The following is a 22,620-nucleotide window of genomic DNA, read 5'->3' on the forward strand; positions in this document are numbered from 1 at the left end:
CTATTTTGTTTGCATTATTCATGTCTGTAGTGAATGAGGCCGAGCTGCAGTACCACACACAGCCACACTTGGATGCATGTCACTGTTTCAGCGAGCAACACGACCTAGAAGAGGAACCCCCTCGATCACACATTGATCATGAGCTATAATTCATTATTTCTGGTGATATTATGGCTGTGTACATCAAGCGCTGGGTGTCCCCCCCCCCCCAACCTCTGCCCTGTGCATCTCCTTAGGTGCTATTCTATGCTAATAACTGAGAAACCAGACTGACTAGCATGACCAGACGATAAAGGCTTAGGTGCAAAACCGCCTTGAAATGGAAAAGTAATGGTGTGGGCCCCCTGTTACAGTCACTGTTCATTTCTTCATTACGTATAGAATAGGATGTGGATTTTGTTTATACAGATAGATGAGGACCCTGGGGACTGCCGCCAAGATTTAATGGAACAGTTACCCATATCAGTGAGACTCCAAATCCAAGAACTGTAGAAAGGAAGAAGCTATAAGGTTACTGTGCGTTATATCCTGTGTTATACTCCAGAGCTGCACTCCCTATTCTGCTGGTGCAGTCACTGTATATATACATTACATTACTGATCCTGAGTTACCTCCTGTATTATACCCCAGAGCTGCACTCACTATTCTGCTGGTGCAGTCACTGTGTACATACATTACATTACTGATCCTGAGTTACATTCTGTATTATACCCCAGAGCTGCACTCACTATTCTGCTGGTGCAGTCACTGTGTACATACATTACATTACTGATCCTGAGTTACATCCTGTATTATACTCCAGAGCTGCACTCACTATTCTGCTGGTGCAGTCACTGTGTACATACATTACTGATCCTGAGTTACATCCTGTATTATACCCCAGAGCTGCACTCATTATTCTGTTGGTGCAGTCACTGTGTACTTACATTACATTACTGATCCTGAGTTACATCCTGTATTATACTCCAGAGCTGCACTCACTATTCTGCTGGTGCAGTCACTGTGTACATACATTACTGATCCTGAGTTACATCCTGTATTATGCCCCAGAGCTGCACTCATTATTCTGCTGGTGCAGTCACTGTGTACATACATTACATTACTGATCCTGAGTTACATCCTGTATTATGCCCCAGAGCTGCACTCACTATTCTGCTGGTGCAGTCACTGTGTACATACATTACATTACTGATCCTGAGTTACAGTCATGGCCAAAAGTATTGACACTCCTGCAATTCTGTCAGATAATACTCAGTTTCTTCCTGAAAATGATTGCAAACACAAATTCTTTGGTATTATTATCTTCATTTAATTTGTCTTAAATGAAAAAACACAAAAAGAATTGTCCTAAAGCCAAATTGGATATAATTCCACAACAAACATAAAAAAGAGGGTGGACAAAAGTATTGGCACTGTTCGAAAAATCATGTGATGCTTCTCTAATTTGTGTAATTAACAGCACCTGTAACTTACCTGTGGCACCTAACAGGTGTTGGCAATAACTAAATCACACTTGCAGCCAGTTAACATGGATTAAAGTTGACTCAACCTCTGTCCTGTGTCCTTGTGTGTACCACATTGAGCATGCAGAAAAGAAAGAAGACCAAAGAACTGTCTGAGGACTTGAGAAACCAAATTGTGAGGAAGCATGAGCAATCTCAAGGCTACAAGTCCATCTCCAAAGACCTGAATGTTCCTGTGTCTACCGTGCGCAGTGTCATCAAGAAGTTTAAAGCCCATGGCACTGTGGCTAACCTCCCTAGATGTGGACGGAAAAGAAAAATTGACAAGAGATTTCAACGCAAGATTGTGCGGATGTTGGATAAAGAACCTCGACTAACATCCAAACAAGTTCAAGCTGCCCTGCAGTCCGAGGGTACAACAGTGTCAACCCGTACTATCCGTCGGCATCTGAATGAAAAGGGACTGTATGGTAGGAGACCCAGGAAGACCCCACTTCTTACCCCGAGACATAAAAAAGCCAGGCTGGAGTTTGCCAAAACTTACCTGAAAAAGCCTAAAATGTTTTGGAAGAATGTTCTCTGGTCAGATGAGACAAAAGTAGAGCTTTTTGGGCAAAGGCATCAACATAGAGTTTACAGGAGAGAAAAAGAGGCATTCAAAGAAAAGAACACGGTCCCTACAGTCACACATGGCGGAGGTTCCCTGATGTTTTTGGGTTGCTTTGCTGCCTCTGGCACTGGACTGCTTGACCGTGTGCATGGCATTATGAAGTCTGAAGACTACCAACAAATTTTGCAGCTTAATGTAGGGCCCAGTGTGAGAAAGCTGGGTCTCCCTCAGAGGTCATGGGTCTTCCAGCAGGACAATGATCAAAAACACACTTCAAAAAGCACTAGAAAATGGTTTGAGAGAAAGCACTGGCGACTTCTAAGGTGGCCAGCAATGAGTCCAGACCTGAATCCCATAGAACACCTGTGGAGAGATCTAAAAATGGCATTTTGGAGAAGGCACCCTTCAAATATCAGGGACCTGGAGCAGTTTGCCAAAGAAGAATAGTCTAAAATTCCAGCAGAGCATTGTAAGAAACTCATTGATGGTTACCGGAAGCGGTTGGTCGCAGTTATTTTGGCTAAAGGTTGTGCAACCAAGTATTAGGCTGAGGGTGCCAATACTTTTGTCTGGCCCGTTTTTGGAGTTTTGTGTGAAATGATCAATGTTTTGCTTCATTCTCTTTTGTATTTTTTAATTTAAGACAAATTAAATGAAGATAATAATACCAAAGAATTTGTGTTTGCAATCATTTTCAGGAAGAAACTGAGTATTATCTGACAGTTTGCCAAAGAAGAATGGTCTAAAATTCCTGCAGAGCATTGTAAGAAACTCATTGATGGTTACCGGAAGCGGTTGGTCGCAGTTATTTTGGCTAAAGGTTGTGCAACCAAGTATTAGGCTGAGGGTGCCAATACTTTTGTCTGGTCCATTTTGGGAGTTTTGTGTGAAATGATCAATGTTTTGCTTTTTGCTTCATTCTCTTTTGTGTTTTTTCATTTAAGACAAATTAAATGAAGATAATAATACCAAAGAATTTGTGTTTGCAATCATTTTCAGGAAGAAACTGAGTATTATCTGACAGAATTGCAGGGGTGTCAATACTTTTGGCCATGACTGTACATCCTGTATTATACTCCAGAGCTGCACTCACTATTCTGCTGGTGCAGTCACTGTGTACATACATTACATTACTGATCCTGAGTTACATCCTGTATTATACTCCAGAGCTGCACTCACTATTCTGCTGGTGCAGTCACTGTGTACATGCATTACATTACTGATCCTGAGTTACATCCTGTATTATACTCCAGAGCTGCACTCACTATTCTGCTGGTGCAGTCACTGTGTACATGCATTACATCACTGATCCTGAGTTACATCCTGTATTATACTCCAGAGCTGCACTCACTATTCTGCTGGTGCAGTCACTGTGTACATACATTACATTACTGATCCTGAGTTACATCCTGTATTATACTCCAGAGCTGGACTCACTATTCTGCTGGTGCAGTCACTGTGTACATACATTACATTACTGGTCCTGAGTTACATCCTGTACTATACCCCAGAGCTGCACTCACTATTCTGCTGGTGCAGTCACTGTGTACATGCATTACATTACTGATCCTGAGTTACATCCTGTATTATACTCCAGAGCTGGACTCACTATTCTGCTGGTGCAGTCACTGTGTACATACATTACATTACTGGTCCTGAGTTACATCCTGTACTATACCCCAGAGCTGCACTCACTATTCTGCTGGTGCAGTCACTGTGTACATGCATTACATCACTGATCCTGAGTTACATCCTGTACTATACTCCAGAGCTGTACTCACTATTCTGCATCCTTTAGCCATATTTCCCAGCAGTCTCTGCTTGTACAGACTTTATCTAGTGATTTCCATGCTTTGTATAACACATTTGGTCTTGGAGACACCTGCGACACATCAGTGAGTGAGTGCAGTGATCTAGTATAACCTGTCCTCCTGGGTCATGAACTCATCTTCTGCTCCAGGTCCAAAGTTCTTCTCCTGGTGATCTTCATGTTCTTACTTCCAGAAAATCTCAGACTATTAGGAGGTGGCGGGTTTATATAATATTTACATAGTAGATTACCAGACTTGATCTCCCTTGTAAGGGAACGGAGTCACCATATTATCCACTATGATTACTGCACTGGAGTGTAGAGCCTGGTACCTGAGTGTGGCCACTGGCTCAGCTGCCACATTGGGAACATTAGTATAGTGGGCGCTATGCTAACTATATAATCACGTCCCGGTACTAGTAGTGCTGGAGGAGCGCTCTGCTCGACCCACACCACTAAAGATGTGCTGGAAACTGCAGGTAACTTTTGCAGCTTACTTAAAGAGACAGTTTTAGGATAATACTGGTAGAACCGTTTCTATATGGACATGTGGTGACCTGAAGGCAGGGAACACCACTAATCACTGGTATTGGGGGTTTCACTACAACTCTGGCCCTGTCGGAAACAGCCCACCCGGTAGATTTTTGCTAGCAGTTTGTGGCGGAGTACGTCTTTAAGTTTAAACCTAGTTGTTACTACGTCTTCAGCACTTTTAATGATTCCCAAGGAATTCCCTTATGAGGAGCAGAAGAAAATGTATGGGGAAATGAAGAAGTCCGTGAGCCCACTGGCTGAGAGATGGGTGGGAAACAATATGGCTCCGGAAAGCTTGCCACCCAGCTTTCCCAGACTACTGCATGGCAATTATGACTATATAAATAATCCTACCCTCCTGATAGAGCAGAGTAATGCGGCCTTTTTGTAGCAGTATTTTTTATGTCACACAGGTGGCGTTGACCGTGTCTGATATGCAGTGTCATGTAATAGTTTGTGCGCCCCTGGTAAAAAAAATTCCTGTTATTGTGAACAGTTCAGCAAGTTGAAGATGAAATGATCTCTAAAAGGGCGAAAGTTACAGATGACAGATTTTATTGTATTTTAGGCAAAAAAAAATGTGTATATATACACTGCTCAAAAAAATAAAGGGAACACTAAAATACCACATCCTAGATATCTCTGAATGAAATATTCCAGTTATAAATCTTTATTCATTACTTAGTGGAATGTATTGAGAATGATAAAACATAAAAATTATCAATATAAATCACAATATCCCATGGAGGTCTGGATTTGGAATAATACTCAAAATCAAAGCGGAAAATCAAATTGCAGGCTGATCCAACTTCAGTGGAAATGCCTCATGACAAGGAAAAGATGCTTAGTATTGTGTGTGGCCTCCACGGTATGACCTCCCTACAACGCTTGGACATGCTCCTGATGAGGCGGCGGATGTTGTCATGAGGGATCTCCTCCCAGACCTGGACTAAAGCATCTGCCAACTCCTGGACAGTCTGTGGTGCAACGTGATGTTGGTGGATGGAGCGAGACATGATGTCTCAGATGTGCTCAATCGGATTCAGGTCTGGGGAACGGTCAGGCCAGTCCATAGCTTCAATGCCTTCATCTTGCAGGAACAGCTGACACACTCCAGCCATATGAGGTCTGGCATTGTCCTGCATTAGGAGGAACCCAGGGCCAGCCGCACCAGAATATGGTCTCACAAGGGGTCTGAGGATCTCATCTTGGTACCTAATGGCAGTCAAGCTACCTCTGACGAGCACATGGAGGGCTGTGCAGCCCTCCAAAGAAATGCCACCCCACACCATTACTGACCCACTGCCAAACCGGTCATGCTGAAGGATGTTGCAGGCAGCAGATCGCTCTCCATGGCATCTCCAGACTCTGTCACGTCTGTCACATGTGGTCAGTGTGAACCTGCTTTCATATGTGAAGAGCACAGGGTGTCAATGTCAAATCTGCCAAACACTGTTCTCTGGCAAATGCCAAGCGTCCTGCACGGTGTTGGGCTGTGAGCACAACCCCTATCTGTGGATGTTGGGCACTCAGACCATCCTCATGGAGTTGGTTTCTCACCGTTTGTGCAGACACATGCACATTTGTGGCCTGCTGGAGGTCATTTTGCAGGGCTCTGGCAGTGCTCCTCCTGTTCCTCCTTGCACAAAGGCTGAGGTAGCGGTCCTGCTGCTGGGTTGTTGCCCTCCTATGGCCCCCTCCACGTCTCCTGGTGTACTGGCCTGTCTCCTGGTAGCGCCTCCAGCCTCTGGACACTACGGTGAAAGACACAGCAAACCTTCTTGTCACAGCTCTCATTGATGTGCCATCCTGGATGAGCTGCACTACCTGAGCCACATGTGTGGGTTGTAGAGTCCGTCTCATGCTACCACGAGTGTGAAAGCGCAACTAACATTCAAAAGTGACCAAAACATCAGCCAGAAAGCATTGGTACTGAGATGTGGTCTGTGGTCCCCACCTGCAGAACCACTCCTTTATTGAGGGTGTCTTGATAATTGCCAATAATTTCCATCTGTTGTCTATTCCATTTGCACAACAGCATGTGACATTGATTGTCAGTCAGTGTTGCTTCCTAAGTGGACAGTGTGATTTCACAGAAGTTTGATTTAGTTTGGAGCTATAGTCTGTTGTTTAAGTGTTCCCTTTATTTTTTTGAGCAGTGTATATTTAATATTTTATATTTTAAAAATTACAAAAAATGGGCCGATGTAAAAGTGTGGGCACCCTGCATGGTCAGTACCTAGTAACGCCCCCTTTTCCAGGTACCACAGCTTGTAAATGCTTTCAATTCTTGTTTGAAGTATTTTCATCCATTCTTCCTTGGAGAATTCCTCCCGTTCTGTGAGATTCCTGGGTCATCTTCCATCCGCTGCTATTTTGAGGTCTAACCACAGATTTTCAATGAAGTTCAGATCAGGGGACTATGGGCCCTTTGTAAATCCTGCAGCTTGGGCCTTTTGAGGTCGTCTATTGTGGATTGTGACGTGTGTTTGGGACCATTCTCCATGTGTAGCTGCCATCCTCATCCTCTTTTCACCTTCAGCTTTTTTACAGATGGTGTTATGTTTCCATCAAGAATGTGTTTAAATTTAATTGAATCCATTCTTCCCTCTTCCTGTGAAATATTCCCCATGCCATTGGCTACAACACAACCCCAATGCTTGATTGATCCACTCCAATGACTAATGGTTGATGAGATGTTCTTTTCCTGCTATTCTGTGCCCTTTTTCTCCACACATACTTTTGATCATTGTGGCCAAAGATTTCTATTTTTACCTCATCGGTCCACAGGACTTGTTTCCAAAATGCATCAGGCTTGTTTAGATGTTCTTTTGCATACATCTGATACTGAATTTTATGGTGAGGACGCAGGAGAGGTTTTCTTCTGATGATTCTTCCATGAAGGCCATATTTGTGCAGGTGTCTCTGAACAGTAGAACAATGTACCACAACTGCAGAGTCTGCTTAATCTTTCTGAAAGTGTTTTGCAGTCAAGCGAGGGATCTTATTTGCCTCTCTAGCAATCCTACGAGCAGCTCTCACTGAAATTTTGCTTGGTCTTCCAGACCTTATCTTGACCTCCACTTTTCCTGGTAACTGCCATTTCTTAATTACATTACTGAGGAAAGGACAAGTTCAAAACGCTTTGCTATCTTCTTATAGCCTTCTCCGGCTTTGTGCTTCTCCACCATTCTCAGAGTGTTGGGCAGCTGCTTAGAAGAACCCATGGCTGCTGTTTTTTGGCACAAGGTAAGAGGAGTCTGGGTTTTTATAAAGCTGGGAAATTTGCATCACCTGGACTTTCCTAATGATGATAGTGAACAAGCCATAACCCTAACAGGATAATTAAAGTCTGAAACTTTGGTCAAAGTTATCTGAGCACGCAAATCTTCAAGGGTGCCCAAACTTTTGCATCGGCCCATTTTCCTTTTTGTAATTTTTAAAATGTAAAAGATGAAAATATATATTTTTTCTGCCTAAAATGCAAAGGAAATGTCATGTGTAACTTGAGGGCTTTTAGAGATCATTTCATCTTCAACTTGCTAAACTGTTCACAATAAGGCTAAGTGCACACGTAGCAGAAACCGCACCTATTTTTCCTCGGCTTTTTTGTGCTTTTTTTGCGCGGTTTTGATGCGTTTTTGATGCGTTTTTTTCCGCAGCGGTTTCAAAACGCATGGAAGAAGCCAAAACCGCGGAAAAATCCACAAAATTAATTAGCATGCTGCGTTTTTTACCGCGATGCGTTTTTTTCTCGGTAAAAAACCGCATCAATGTGCACAAAAAGTGCAAAATGCATAGAAATGACTGGGAAGCTTATTTTTAGCGGTTTTATAGTGAAAACCGTGGTAAAAACCGCTAAAAAAACGCTGTGTGTGAACACAGCCTAACAGTAATTTTGACCAGGGGTGCCCAAACTTTTACATACCACTGTAGCTGTAATATTAGTGCACCTGTGCGGTATTTTTTGTGTTATAGGTGGCATTGCCCTCTGTTGATATATGGTTATAATATATTAGTGCACCTGTGCAGTATTTTTTATATTGCTCGTGGTGTTTTCACGTCTACTGATATATAGATATAATATACTAGTGCACCTGTGCGGTATATTTTATGCTACACAGGTGTGTTGACCTCTTCTGATATATGGGTATGATATATTTCTGCACCTGTGTGGTTGTGGGAACTGCATGTGCAGGTCGGTTCAGGTTTAGTCAGGCTGGATGAGGACGTTGTAGAAGATCTATGGGACCTCAGGCTGTTTTTTCTTTTTTTCAGTTTTTGCAATCAGTAAGCATGCTGAGACTTATAGTTCCATCATATATTATGTGGCAAGGGTTTAATCCTAAACACAGGCATAAAATGAAGCTCTTTGGACCCAATGCAAAATATCCAACAGGGTCATCAACTATTAATAAAATGTGTCTTATTTGATGCAAAGGGACCTTTTGGGGACCCCCTGATCCAAAGGGGATAATATGGGAACAGATACCCTCAGGATAATGCACAGGTGCAGCTGAGACCAAGTGTAGACTGTGGGGGTCCACTGTATCACCCTTCCCCCTACACCTGGACAATTACATGCTGGGGTGGGAGGAGGAGGGCAGAGGTGTCTGGGTGGGGAGGGGTGAGGTTTAGGGGAGAGACAGGACATGCTGGGTTAGTTGGGAGAAAGTTTTTCTTCTGTGCAAGAGACAGAGAGGAGGAACCTGGGCTGGTGAGTGTTACCTTATATTATAGGGGGGCCCTTATAATTTACCGTCATGTGACCCAGGACAGGGGCCCTGGCACCGGGCTCTAAATGTAGGGTAATCTGTGCGGTCACCCAGAACTAATCAACTGCCCATGCTGAAAGGGCATATACCAGAAACTGCACAACTTATGGATCGCTGTATGGCGGTATTATTCACTAGTCCTAGTACCGTAATGTTTAGTATGGTGGCATTATGTGAGCGCGGTGTGGTATGGTGGAACAGTATGGCATTATTTGACCACCACCGGTGTACACCTAAGTCTGTGTTCACATGTTGAATGCGGTGTATTTCTGCCAAATTTTGGCTGCAAAAAATGCTGCGTGTGAACACAGTCTAAAGACCATGTTTCCACGATGGCGTCAGGTATTCTGCACCCATTATAGGCTACTTGCATTTTTTTTGTTTTTTTTTTAAAAAAGATGCACAGTGCAAAAAAGCGCATGGTGGGAACATGGCCTAAGCTTACCCACACTGCTCATCCCTCGGACCCCCCTGGCAGCCGCTTATCTCCTGTGTGAACAGACAGATAATTGGGGGTGTTGAAATCCATTTCTTCCCTAGGAGTGAAGTGGTGACTCCCAACCCCATATGCGTTATGTAATATGTGGGGACGTCTCCACTACCGAAATCTGGTGGTTCTGAACAAAATGGAGAAATGGCGGCACAAACGCTGCTTTTTCCATTGATTTGTAGCCTAATGTTGTGGGGCTCGGTGGCCATAAGTGTTCAGGATGGGAATAATCCTGCAGTCTGGCCCAGGCAGCCATGATGGCCATCTCCTCTATTCTGGATTATCGTGGTGGTGTCTGTATCTAGGGTCGCTCGGTGACCACCACAATGGCCGCCATTCTGCCCCCCTCTGGATTGTGTTCCTACGCGTCTAATTCCCCCAGTGACCTCTGATCTTAGGGGCTTTTTTTATGAGCAAAACGCCCGTATAAAAATCAATAAGTAGCGGCCTGTATCAAGGGTAACGTCCTAATCATGGCTCCTGGGGTTAGTGCAGGCCCGGCCTACTGTGAATGCTATAGTCCTTGTTCCCGTTTCACTACAGATCAGGACTCTGGGAAAGCTGGGTGACAACCATTGTACAAACATGTCAGTCACGGGGGCCTTCAGCGGTGTGTTTCCAGTTTTCTAAGAAGATGGCCGCTCTTCCGATTGTCACCCGTCACCATGGCCATAAAGACGTAAGCCACGCTTTACTGGAAGCTCCCGCCATCCTGGCACCTCGGCTCCTTAGACATATTCTCCTTGGCACTGAGGTGATCGGAGTTTGTACTCGTTCATTGTTCTCAGAAAAGTCTCCAAACTCAGAGAGGGTCCGTGTGCTGCCATTACTGACAGTCACTACAGGATGTCGTCTGGTAACCAGAAGCCGGCACCTATACAACATGAGATGAGGAGAACATGGCTGCTTCCACTTATGATCTATTCCCATCTTGCCGTGTTCCCATTGCATAGACCGCCTTAAACGGCTGTATCCTAATCTCCATATAGCCCTCCTGGCTGTTATAACCTGATATAGCCCTCCTGGCTGTTATAACCTGATATAGCCCTCCTGGCTGTTATAACCTGATATAGCCCTCCTGGCTGTTATAACCTGATATAGCCCTCCTGGCTGTTATAACCTGATATAGCCCTCCTGGCTGTTATAACCTGATATAGCCCTCCTGGCTGTTATAACCTGATATAGCCCTCCTGGCTGTTATAACCTGATATAGCCCTCCTGGCTGTTATAACCTGATATAGCCCTCCTGGCTGTTATAACCTGATATAGCCCTCCTGGCTGTTATAACCTGATATAGCCCTCCTGGCTGTTATAACCTGATATAGCCCTCCTGGCTGTTATAACGTGATACACTGGCCTCGGCAGACAGTATCACACACATGATGAGATTAGATACACCGGCCTCGGCAGACAGTGTCACACACACGATGAGATTAGATACACCGGCCTCGGCAGACAGTGTCACACACACGATGAGATTAGATACATCGGCCTCGGCAGACAGCGTCACACACACGCGACGAGATTAGATACAGCGGGCTCGGCAGACAGCGTCACACACACGCGACGAGATTAGATACAGCGGGCTCGGCAGACAGCGTCACACACACGTGACGAGATTAGATACAGCGGGCTCGGCAGACAGCGTCACACACACGCGACGAGATTAGATACAGCGGGCTCGGCAGACAGTGTCACACACACACACGCGACGAGATTAGATACAGCGGGCTCGGCAGACAGTGTCACACACACACGCGACGAGATTAGATACACCGGCCTCGGCAGACAGTGTCACACACACACGCGACGAGATTAGATACACCGGCCTCGGCAGACAGTGTCACACACACACACACACGACGAGATTAGATACACCGGCCTCGGCAGACAGTGTCACACACACACACACGCGACGAGATTAGATACAGCGGGCTCGGCAGACAGTGTCACACACGCGACGAGATTAGATACACCGGCCTCGGCAGACAGTGTCACACACACACGACGAGATTAGATACACCGGCCTCGGCAGACAGTGTCACACACACGCGATGAGATTAGATACAGCGGGCTTGGCAGTATACGGACATATAATGGCCGCCATTTCTTGCTGTATTGCAGGTACCCGAGCCCAGCTGGGCATTATGACGGTGACATACACGGCCCGTGTGGCTAATGCCCGGTTCGGGGGCTTCTATAAGCTGCTGCTGCTGTGGCGGGGCAGTATATACAAGCTGCTATACAAGGAGTTCCTGGTGTTCTTCATGATGTACGCGGGCCTCAGTATCACATACAGGTAAGATGGCCGCTGTGGGCGTCACTCACCGGGATCTCGTGGTTTTTAGCGCCTTTTTTCTGTTTTCTCAGGTTCTTCCTCACTGACAATCAGAGACGCTGCTTCGAGAAAGTGTCACTTTACTGCAATAACTACGCCAACCTCATCCCCGTGTCCTTCGTGCTCGGTGAGGGCCTCGAGACCACCGCTGACCCCACGCGTCACTGATATATGGTCGAGTAACATTTAGCCATAGAGCGTGGATGTAACTGAGGCGTGGGTCATACCGTGCCTCCATTACATCATTCCTAGGCGGCGCTCTTGACACGTGCCACATTTCCTTCTCTCAGGTTTCTATGTCACGCTGGTAGTGAACCGCTGGTGGAACCAGTACCTCTGCATGCCAATGCCGGACAGGGTGATGTGTGCCATCTCCGCCACCGTCCATGGCTCCGACGAGCAGGGGAGAATGTACCGCCGCACACTGATGCGTTACTGCAGCATGTCCGGTCTGCTCATCCTGCGCTCAGTCAGCACGGCCGCGTTCAAGAGATTCCCCACCGTAGATCACGTGGTGGAAGCAGGTGAGGCTTCCCCCCCTCCCTCCCGTGCTGCTGAGGCTTCCCCCCCCCCCTCCTGTGCTGCTGAGGCTTCCCCCCCCCCTCCTGTGCTGCTGAGGCTTCCCCCCCCCCCTCCTGTGCTGCTGAGGCTTCCCCCCCCCTCCCTCCCGTGCTGCTGAGGCTTCCCCCCTCCCTCCCGTGCTGCTGAGGCTTCCCCCCTCCCTCCCGTGCTGCTGAGGCTTCCCCCCTCCCTCCCGTGCTGCTGAGGCTTCCCCCCCCCTCCCGTGCTGCTGAGGCTTCCCCCCTCCCTCCCGTGCTGCTGAGGCTTCCCCCCCCCCTCCCTCCCGTGCTGCTGAGGCTTCCCCCCCCCCTCCCTCCCGTGCTGCTGAGGCTTCCCCCCCCCCCCTCCCTCCCGTGCTGCTGAGGCTTCCCCCCCCCCTCCCTCCCGTGCTGCTGAGGCTTCCCCCCCCCCTCCCTCCCGTGCTGCTGAGGCTTCCCCCCTCCCTCCTGTGCTGCTGAGGCTTCCCCCTCCCTCCCGTGCTGCTGAGGCTTTCCCCCTCCCTCCCGTGCTGCTGAGGCTTCCCCCCCCCCCTCCCGTGCTGCTGAGGCTTCCCCCCCCCCCTCCCGTGCTGCTGAGGCTTCCCCCCCCCCCCCCTCCCGTGCTGCTGAGGCTTCCCCCCCCCCTCCTGTGCTGCTGAGGCTTCCCCCCCCCCTCCTGTGCTGCTGAGGCTTCCCCCCCCCCCCTCCCGTGCTGCTGAGGCTTCCCCCCCCCCCCCCCGTGCTGCTGAGGCTTCCCCCCCCCCTCCCGTGCTGCTGAGGCTTCCCCCCCCCCCTCCCGTGCTGCTGAGGCTTCCCCCCTCCCTCCCGTGCTGCTGAGGCTTCCCCCCTCCCTCCCGTGCTGCTGAGGCCTCCCCCCCCCCCTCCCGTGCTGCTGAGGCTTCCCCCCCCCCTCCCGTGCTGCTGAGGCTTCCCCCCCCCCCCCTCCTGTGCTGCTGAGGCTTCCCCCCCCCCCCTCCTGTGCTGCTGAGGCTTCCCCCCCTCCCTCCCGTGCTGCTGAGGCCTCCCCCCCCCCTCCCGTGCTGCTGAGGCTTCCCCCCCCCCCTCCCGTGCTGCTGAGGCTTCCCCCCCCCCCCTCCCGTGCTGCTGAGGCTTCCCCCCCCCCTCCTGTGCTGCTGAGGCTTCCCCCCCCCCTCCCGTGCTGCTGAGGCCTCCCCCCCCCCCCCCCCCGTGCTGCTGAGGCTTCCCCCCCCCCCCCTCCCGTGCTGCTGAGGCTTCCCCCCCCCTCCTGTGCTGCTGAGGCTTCCCCCCCCCCCTCCCGTGCTGCTGAGGCCTCCCCCCCCCCCCCCTCCCGTGCTGCTGAGGCTTCCCCCCCCCCCCCTCCTGTGCTGCTGAGGCTTCCCCCCCCCCCCCTCCTGTGCTGCTGAGGCTTCCCCCCCCCCCCTCCTGTGCTGCTGAGGCTTCCCCCCCCCCCCTCCTGTGCTGCTGAGGCTTCCCCCCCCCCCCCCTCCTGTGCTGCTGAGGCTTCCCCCCCCCCCCCTCCTGTGCTGCTGAGGCTTCCCCCCCCCCCCCTCCTGTGCTGCTGAGGCTTCCCCCCCCCCCCCTCCTGTGCTGCTGAGGCTTCCCCCCCCCCCTCCTGTGCTGCTCTGCATGTAATTGTAACAAAACCCCAGTGGGGTCTGTACGTGTCACTAGGAGGATGGGGGTGATTGCGTGACTCTGGTGCCCCTTTATTTTCCCGCAGGGTTTATGACTCGTCACGAGAGGAAGAAGTTTGAGAATCTGCGCTCCTCCTATAATAAGTACTGGGTCCCGTGCGTCTGGTTCTGTAGCCTGGCCGCCCAGGCGCGGAGCGAGGGCAGAATCCGGGATGACCATGCATATAACATGCTGATAGAGGTGAGGGGGGCTGGCGATATGGGGCGATGCTCTGCAGGATCTTATTACACTCAGGCCGGTTTCACACATCAGTTTTTTTCTCAGTTAAAATCCGCTAAAATGGCGGATAGCGGGTCCGTTCCTGCACTGACCACAACGTTTGGCACCGACCGTTGTTTTAATGGATCCGTCAAAGGAAGAATTTTAAAGGAACCGCTGCTTGGGGAGGGGGGGGGAGAATTTTTTTCAGCCGCCAGAACAGAGTTTAGGGTTAAATTTGCGGCCGAGGCAAATCCTCCGGGCATGCGCAGTGTAAAATGCAGATCCGGCCGCCCGAAAAAACATTGCAGGGTCCGTCCAGACATGTCGGCGGACGCCAATATTTTGGCGTATCCGCAAAAAAATGGATCCAACGGATGGCCGTCCGTCAAGACCCGCTGGTAACGCAACTCAATGGGGAAAAAAATGGATCCGCCAAGCAAAATGGCGGATCCGTTTCTTTTGCAAAATGGCGGATCTTGACTGATTTGGAAAAACTGATGTGTGAAACAGGCCTAATGGACACCCATCATCTCCTGAATGTTAGACAGTAGATATGCGAGAATATTCCTTTACATTTTTTTTTTTTTTTAAATCTTTCCTAGACCACTAGGGGGAGCTCACTGCTTATGGATTTTCTATACAGAGCGCAAGAAGCTGCAAAAATCCATATTATGTGAGCTCCCCCTAGTGTTAGGTGTAGCCCATACAGTTTTTTAAATAGGTTTTAGCTAGGTGGTGCTGCTTTCAAGTGTCCACCACAAGGTGGCACTATTAGCATGTGATGAACACTAGGTGGCGCAATGATCATATAGTGAACAAATGCCATTGTTACACTGATATGAACAGTAGGGACCTCACATTTTTTGTGTGTAACCATATTGGAATTCTTGAATTCAGTAATTGCAGTCATGTTGCAATATATATATATATATATATATATATATCTGTGTGTGTATGTCCGGGATTGGCATCCTCACCGTCAGTCACAAAATTTGGCACAGTCACACGTCTGGACCCCGAGAGCGTCATAGGCTATGTTGTGAGGCGAAATTTTAACCCCACGCGTTCCAATTCACCAAACAATTTTGCCCCTATCTACATAATGGGGAAAAAGTGAAAGGAAAAGTGTTGGCGGCAAATTGACAGCTGTCAGATGTGAACAAGGGGGACTTAAAGAATGAGAGCGATGGCGCCAAACAGTATATACCGTACAGTTACTAAGATGGGGCCCTGACATGGGATACTCACCACACACGGGGATATGAACACACAACATGCGCCACACACTACCACGTGCTTCACCACATCTACCACCCTCAGCACACATTTCACCACACATACACCAACCTCGCCACATAAAAGTCCAAACACAAAAGTCGCCACTCAAAACTCGCCACGCTGTCCCAGAGCTGTTTAAGAGATGAACGCTGAGCTGTGATTGGCTGCTATCAGCAACAGTTTTCTTTGTAGACAGTTGTGGTAACTGAGGCCTATTATTCTTATCATTTCTATGGTGTTATCGTCCTTCTGTAAAGCTGGAAATAACACAATATATTACCGTGCCAACACAGACCACCCTCTGACACAGACTGCAGGGGGAGCCCAGTATCACACAGGATAGGATTAGATACATGGCCCAGTATCACACAGGATAGGATTAGATACACGGCTCAGCAGTCAGTATCACACAGGAGAGGATTAGGCCTGTTTCACACTTCCGTTTTTTCAAATCCGTCAAAATCCGTTGTTTTCCGTTAAAAAACGGATCCGCCATTTTTTGCAGGATCCGTTTTTTTTGTCCCATAGACTTCCATTAGCGGTTACCGCGGATCCATCAAAAAACGGAAACGGATCCGTTTGGCGGACACAAAAACGGAAGTGTGAAACAGGCCTTAGATACACGGCTCAGCAGTCAGTATCACACAGGAGAGGATTAGATACACAGCTCAGCAGTCAGTATCACACAGGATAGGATTAGATACACGACTCAGCAGTCAGTATCACACAGGATAGGATTAGATACACGACTCAGCAGTCAATATCACACAGGATAGGATTAGATACACGACTCAGCAGTCAGTATCACACAGGATAGGATTAGATACACGACTCAGCAGTCAATATCACACAGGATAGGATTAGATACACGACTCAGCAGTCAGTATCACACAGGATAGGATTAGATACACGGCTCAGCAGACAGTATCACACAGGAGAGGATTAGATACATGGCTCAGCAGACAGTATCACACAGGAGAGGATTAGATACACGGCTCAGCAGACAGTATCACACAGGAGAGGATTAGATACACGGCTCAGCAGTCAGTATCACACAGGAGAGGATTAGATACACGGCTCAGCAGACAGTATCACACAGGAGAGGATTAGATACACAGCTCATCAGACAGTATCACACAGGAGAGGATTAGATACACGGCTCATCAGACAGTATCACACAGGAGAGGATTAGATACATGGCTCAGCAGTCAGTATCACACAGGATAGGATTAGATACACGGCTCAGCGGTCAGTATCACACAGGATAGGATTAGATACACGGCTCAGCGGTCAGTATCACACAGGATAGGATTAGATGCACGGTTTTTACAGTCATATGTGAAAGTTTGGGCACCCCTATTAATGTTAACCTTTTTTCTTTATAACAATTTTGGTTTCATATATCTAATAACTGATGGACTCAGTTATATTTCTGGATTCAAATGAGGTTTATTGTACTAACAGAAAATGTGCAATCTGCATTTAAACAAAATTTGACGGGTGCAAAAGTATGGGCACCTCAACATAAAAGTGACATTAATATTTCGTAGATCCTCCTTTTGCAAAAATAACAGCCTCTAGTCACTTCCTGTAGCTATTAATGAGTTCCTGGATCCTGGATGAAGGTATTTGTGACCATTCCTGTTTACAAAAAAATTCCAGTTCAGTTAAGTTTGATGGTCGCCGAGCATGGACAGCCCACTTCAAATCATCCCACAGATGTTCAATGATATTCAGGTCTGGGGACTGGGATGGCCATTCCAGAACATTGTAATTCTTCCTCTGCATGAATGCCTGAGTAGATTTGGAGCGGTGTTTTGGATCATTGTCTTGCTGAAATATCCATCCCCTGCGTAACTTCAACTTCGTCACTGATTCTTGCACATTATTGTCAAGAATCTGCTGATACTGAGTTGAATCCATGCGACCCTCAACTTTAACAAGATTCCCGGTGCCGGCATTGGCCACACAGCCCCAAAGCATGATGGAACCTCCACCAAATTTTACTGTGGGTAGCAAGTGTTTTTCTTGGAATGCTGTGTTTTTTAGCCTCCATGCATAACGCCTTTTTGTATGACCAAACAACTCAATCTTTGTTTCATCAGTCCACAGGACCTTCTTCCAAAATGTATCTGGCTTGTCCAAATGTGCTTTTGCAGACCTCAGGCGACTCTGTTTGTGGCGTGCTTGCAGAAACGGCTTCTTTCGCATCACTCTCCCATACAGCTTCTCCTTGTGCAAAGTGCGCTGTATTGTTGCCCGATGCACAGTGACACCATCTGCAGCAAGATGATGCTGCCGGTCTTTGGAGGTGGTCTGTGGATTGTCCTTGACTGTTCTAACCATTCTTCTTCTCTGCCTTTCTGATATTTTTCTTGGCCTGCCACTTCTGGGCTTAACAAGAACTGTACCTGTGTTCTTCCATTTCCTTACTATGTTCCTCACAGTGGAAACTGACAGGTTAAATCTCTGAGACAACTTTTTGTATCCTTCCCCTGAAAAGCTATGTTGAATAATCTTTGTTTTCAGATCATTTGAGAGTTGTTTTGAGGAGCCCATGATGCCACTCTTCATAGGAGAATCAAATAGGAGAACTACTTGCAAGTGGCCACCTTAAATACCTTTTCTCATGATTTGATACACCTGGCTATGAAGTTCAAAGCTCAATGAGGTTACAAAACCAATTTAGTGCTTCAGGAAGTCAGTAAAAAGTAGATAGGAGTGTTCAAATCAAGAAAATGATAAGGGTGCCCATACTTTTGCACCGGTCAAATTTTGTTAAAATGCAGATTGCACATTTTCTGTTAGTACAATAAACCTCATTTGAATCCAGAAATATAACTGAGTCCATCAGTTATTAGATATATGAAACTGAAATAGCTGTTGCAAAAACCAAAATTGTTATAAAGAAAAAAGGTTAACATTAATTGGGGTGCCCAAACTTTAACATATGACTGTATGTGCAATATAATCATTATAATTTGTTATTACTAACCGTAGTTAGTTACTATGCCCAGGCAACGCCGGGCTATTCAGCTAGTGTATATATATAATATTTAGTCAGCCATTTGCATTAATTTGATACTATAGGTATGCAGGCCGGATCCTATATACTTTTTTTTCATGGTAGACGCCAGGTGGCGCAGTTATAATGTAGTGGACGCCAGGTGGCGCTGCCGTAATGTGATGGACACTGTTATCATTTGCCTCTAGATGGGTGTAGAGTGCCCCTTGTGGCTGATAGGAGAATAGCAGCTCTTGAAAGTCCATCTCTATAAGCTGCACTAATTCTGTTCTCCATACCCCTGCGATAGAATTAGGACTCGATCATATGTTCTCTTCCTTTCCACATTTGCAGGAACTAAACGCTTTCCGTGGGAATTGCAGCATGCTCTTTCACTACGACTGGATCAGCGTTCCGCTTGTGTACACTCAGGTGAGGGCGAGCCATTTAGTCTTCCTGACATCGACACCGGCCCTTTAATTCTATCCTGCTGAACCACATAAAATACATTTCCCCAGGAATAGCGCCACGCATGGCTGTTTGTAGTATTGCAGCTAATTCTTTTGTAAGAGAATGTGGCTGAGCTGCAGTTCCACAGTCAGACTACAGACGAGAGTGGCGCTGTTTCTGAAATAAGCAAACTTTTTTTTACTTTTGGGTAAACTTTTCCTGGCATTAGGTGGTGACCATCGCTGTATACAGCTACTTTCTGACGTGCCTGATAGGACGGCAGTTCTTGGACCCCTCTCAGGGTTACAGCGGCCATGACTTGGATCTCTACGTCCCCGTCTTCACCCTCCTGCAGTTCTTCTTCTATGCCGGCTGGCTGAAGGTATTGCCTTTAGTGCTAGTGGCAGGTTTCTACGTAGCATTGCACTGTGTGTATATGGGTCATATGGTATCCCCCTCCCCCACACTTTCTAGGTGGCGGAGCAGCTCATCAACCCATTCGGGGAGGACGATGATGACTTTGAAACCAACTTTTTGATTGACAGGAATTTCCAGGTAATGAAAGTTTCACTAGCAACTTCTCTGCAGTTCATTTTTGACGCCCTACACAATTATTTTTTTTTTTTTTTTTATTATTAAACCAAACTTAAAAGTTAGTTATATTATTTCTGGTCATTTCTCATATTATTGGAGGACTAGTGGGTAATATTAAGGATACCGGCCCCCTTCATGAGCTCCAAAGACCCCATTTTCCCTTACAAAGCTATAGATTTGTGATCACATTCTGTATACCTGCTGCCGCCACTAGGGGGAGCTCACTACATAGGGATGGATACAAGAAATTCCTATGTGGGTGAGCTCCCCCTGGTGGCAGAAAAAGGTTTTATCATAAAATTCTGCTTCTGACCAAATGCTCTAAAAGAAATTTTCAGATACTAAGACCCCCCCAACACCACCCTAACTGTACCCCAGGAATAGGGTATATGGCTTGCCCACTTTATACCTACCAAATCTCCTAATTACTCTGTACTACCCTCGACCCATGTGTAGGTGTCCATGCTGGCTGTCGATGAGCTGTATGGTGATGTTCCCCTTCTGGTGAAGGATAGATACTGGAACGACTCGGACCCTCGGCCTCCATACACTGCTGCCACTTTGTTCCAGAAGCACCAGCCTTCCTTCCAAGGATCCACATTTGACATGGCGTAAGTATGAAGTACTTTATTGCTTGCAGGAAGCTGAGATATAGAGGGCTGTTTGTTGGGGGGTCTTTACACCACTGTCCTGGGAGAGATGGTGGAAGCGCTGCAACAATATGACTACCATGCTCCTTCCATGTTAAGGATCTCATCAAACAGCTCCTCAAAGCTCAGCTTCCTGGGCCACCAGTGGTCACTTCTGGGGGATTTTAACATTAATCACCTTTGAATTTTTAGGTTTGGATTCAAGATAATATTTTACTGAGAACTCCAACGAACAGCTCCTCATATCTCAGCTTCCTGGTCCCATCTGGGTGTGACATATGGACAGTAGCACCCTGAATTTAAGTGTTGAGTGATGTTGACAGCAACTTTATGTCGCACCCAAAAATGTCCAGGAAACGGAAGCAGCTGTTTGATGGGGTTCTTGATATTTAAATTGGTATTCCGATCTCCAAGATCCCATCCCAATATGTAGTAGATGTAATAATAATATCCGGAAATATCTCCAATTAGAAATGTAGTATAGTTCTTCTGATTCGCTGTGTCTCTTAACTCACGTGCAGGACTTTAGGTATCCAGGTAACCTTGGGCATCTATGGTTGCAACCACTAGCAACTAGCTTAACTCACTGTATCAGTGTTCGTAACCATGGATACCTAAGGTCTTGCAATGCCCTACACCTGAGGAAAGAAACATGGCTAATCAGAAAAACTATACAACATTTCTAACTGGGAGTTATTTGTTATTATTTATTATTATTACACTTACTACATATTGCGATAGGATCTTGGAGATGGGAATACCCCTTTAACGCTTTAGTGTGGGAACTCCATCAAACAGCTCCTTATATCTCAGCTTCCTGGATATTTTGGGGTGAGATGTCAGGATGGTATTGGTATTTACAGTTAACTTTACTCAACGCCTCCAAAATTCAGGCTGTGACTGTCTCGATCACCCCTAGAAACCTCCAGGAAGCTGACATCTGAGGAGCTGTTTGATGGAATCCTTACACTGGAGAATTAAAACCTGTTCATTTTTAGGTTTGGATTTTTTAGGTAATAAATTCTACAATGTGAGAACCCTATCCTACCCCACCTCATATCTCAGCTTCTGGGACCGCCATGGGTGTGACACTAGGGCAAGGGGATTTCGCACCTCCATGAAGTTGTTTCAGGTTTTGAGAGGAATTAACCATTTGTGTTCCACTCAGTCTGACCAAGGAGGACATGCTGTTCCAGCCCCTTTCCGACATTGAGGAGATGAACGAGGAGACCTACACCCGGCCGTTCCCGCTCTTCAGCCGTCTCTTCCCGGGAGTGGGACCCTCTCCACTATCGTCATCCGCTGCTCTCACTGCCCCATTAGTGGCCCCCGAGAGCCAAATGACTTTACTAAGAAGATCAACTAGCTCTTCCTCCAGGACTTCTGACAGTCTGTATCAGGAGGGTCCTGTAGACCCCACACAAGCAGAGACCCTCCCTCATCCTGAGACACGACCTCCTGACGTCCCAGTCCAGTCCATATTCCAGGCTGAATCCCCCCCGCCTGCCAGTGAGCGGGTTGCCCCCATAACAGACACCATTGCTTCTGCCCAATAGGCTTCGAGAGGCAGACTGTGATGTTCATGGACAATGCAGATGAGAATGCGCTTCATCACTGCGGAGTATCGCTGCACTGCGCCAAATACGTCGTCCATGCGCTGCACTCTCTTATCTGCTGCCATAGACCACTGATTATGGATGAACGGCTTCTCTATTCTCCATGATCCTCTGAAAAAGACTACCGTAATTGTTTGTTGTGGTAAAATAATTCCTAGATCACTTCTGTCTTTTTGTGGCATAAAAGTATTTACGCCTTGTTTTTGGCTAAACACAGTATTAACAATGTAATCTATTTTATTGTACAACGTAAAAAACACAAGTAACATAAAGACCCGATGTAAACAATGTACCGTAACTATTGGACGATGCATCCCTCTTACTAATAAAACTGTCTTATTACCATTATAAATAGTCACTTCAAAGCTGTTACTCAGTTTAGTGCCCTTGTAAGGCTGTGTAAGCAGTTTATTCGCGGGTTTTTTTTTAAGCGTTTTTACCGGCAAAAACGCTTAAAAGAAGCATCCCATTCATTTTAATGAATTCCGCACTTTTTGTGCACATTGATACGTTTTTTTATTGCAAAAAAACGCATCGCGGTAAAAAACACAGCATGCTCATTAATTTTGTGGAAAAATCCACATTTCTAAC

General features: G+C 47.0%; 1 protein-coding gene across 2 annotated transcripts; it reads left to right on the plus strand.

The window, feature by feature from the left end:
- Positions 1–8,607: 8,607 nt before the first annotated feature.
- LOC141079923 (bestrophin-2a-like) lies at positions 8,608–22,381 on the plus strand. Of its 2 annotated transcripts, none has more exons than XM_073565396.1 (10): positions 8,608–8,707; positions 11,807–11,981; positions 12,053–12,147; positions 12,311–12,544; positions 14,262–14,416; positions 19,074–19,151; positions 19,399–19,551; positions 19,644–19,724; positions 20,220–20,374; positions 21,582–22,381. In XM_073565396.1, exons 2-10 carry the CDS (start codon positions 11,830–11,832, stop codon positions 21,967–21,969), a joined length of 1,491 nt encoding a protein of 496 aa, XP_073421497.1. In that variant the 5' UTR covers positions 8,608–8,707; positions 11,807–11,829; the 3' UTR covers positions 21,970–22,381. The 2 variants fall into 2 exon arrangements, with proteins under 2 accessions (XP_073421497.1, XP_073421496.1); XM_073565395.1 differs by lacking the exon at positions 8,608–8,707 and adding an exon at positions 8,978–9,134.
- The last annotated feature ends 239 nt before the right edge of the window (positions 22,382–22,620 follow it).

The sequence above is a fragment of the Dendrobates tinctorius genome, unplaced genomic scaffold, assembly GCF_039654945.1.
Source record: "Dendrobates tinctorius isolate UK_male_01 unplaced genomic scaffold, ASM3965494v1 ptg000712l, whole genome shotgun sequence".
NCBI classification, from domain to species: domain Eukaryota; kingdom Metazoa; phylum Chordata; class Amphibia; order Anura; family Dendrobatidae; genus Dendrobates; species Dendrobates tinctorius.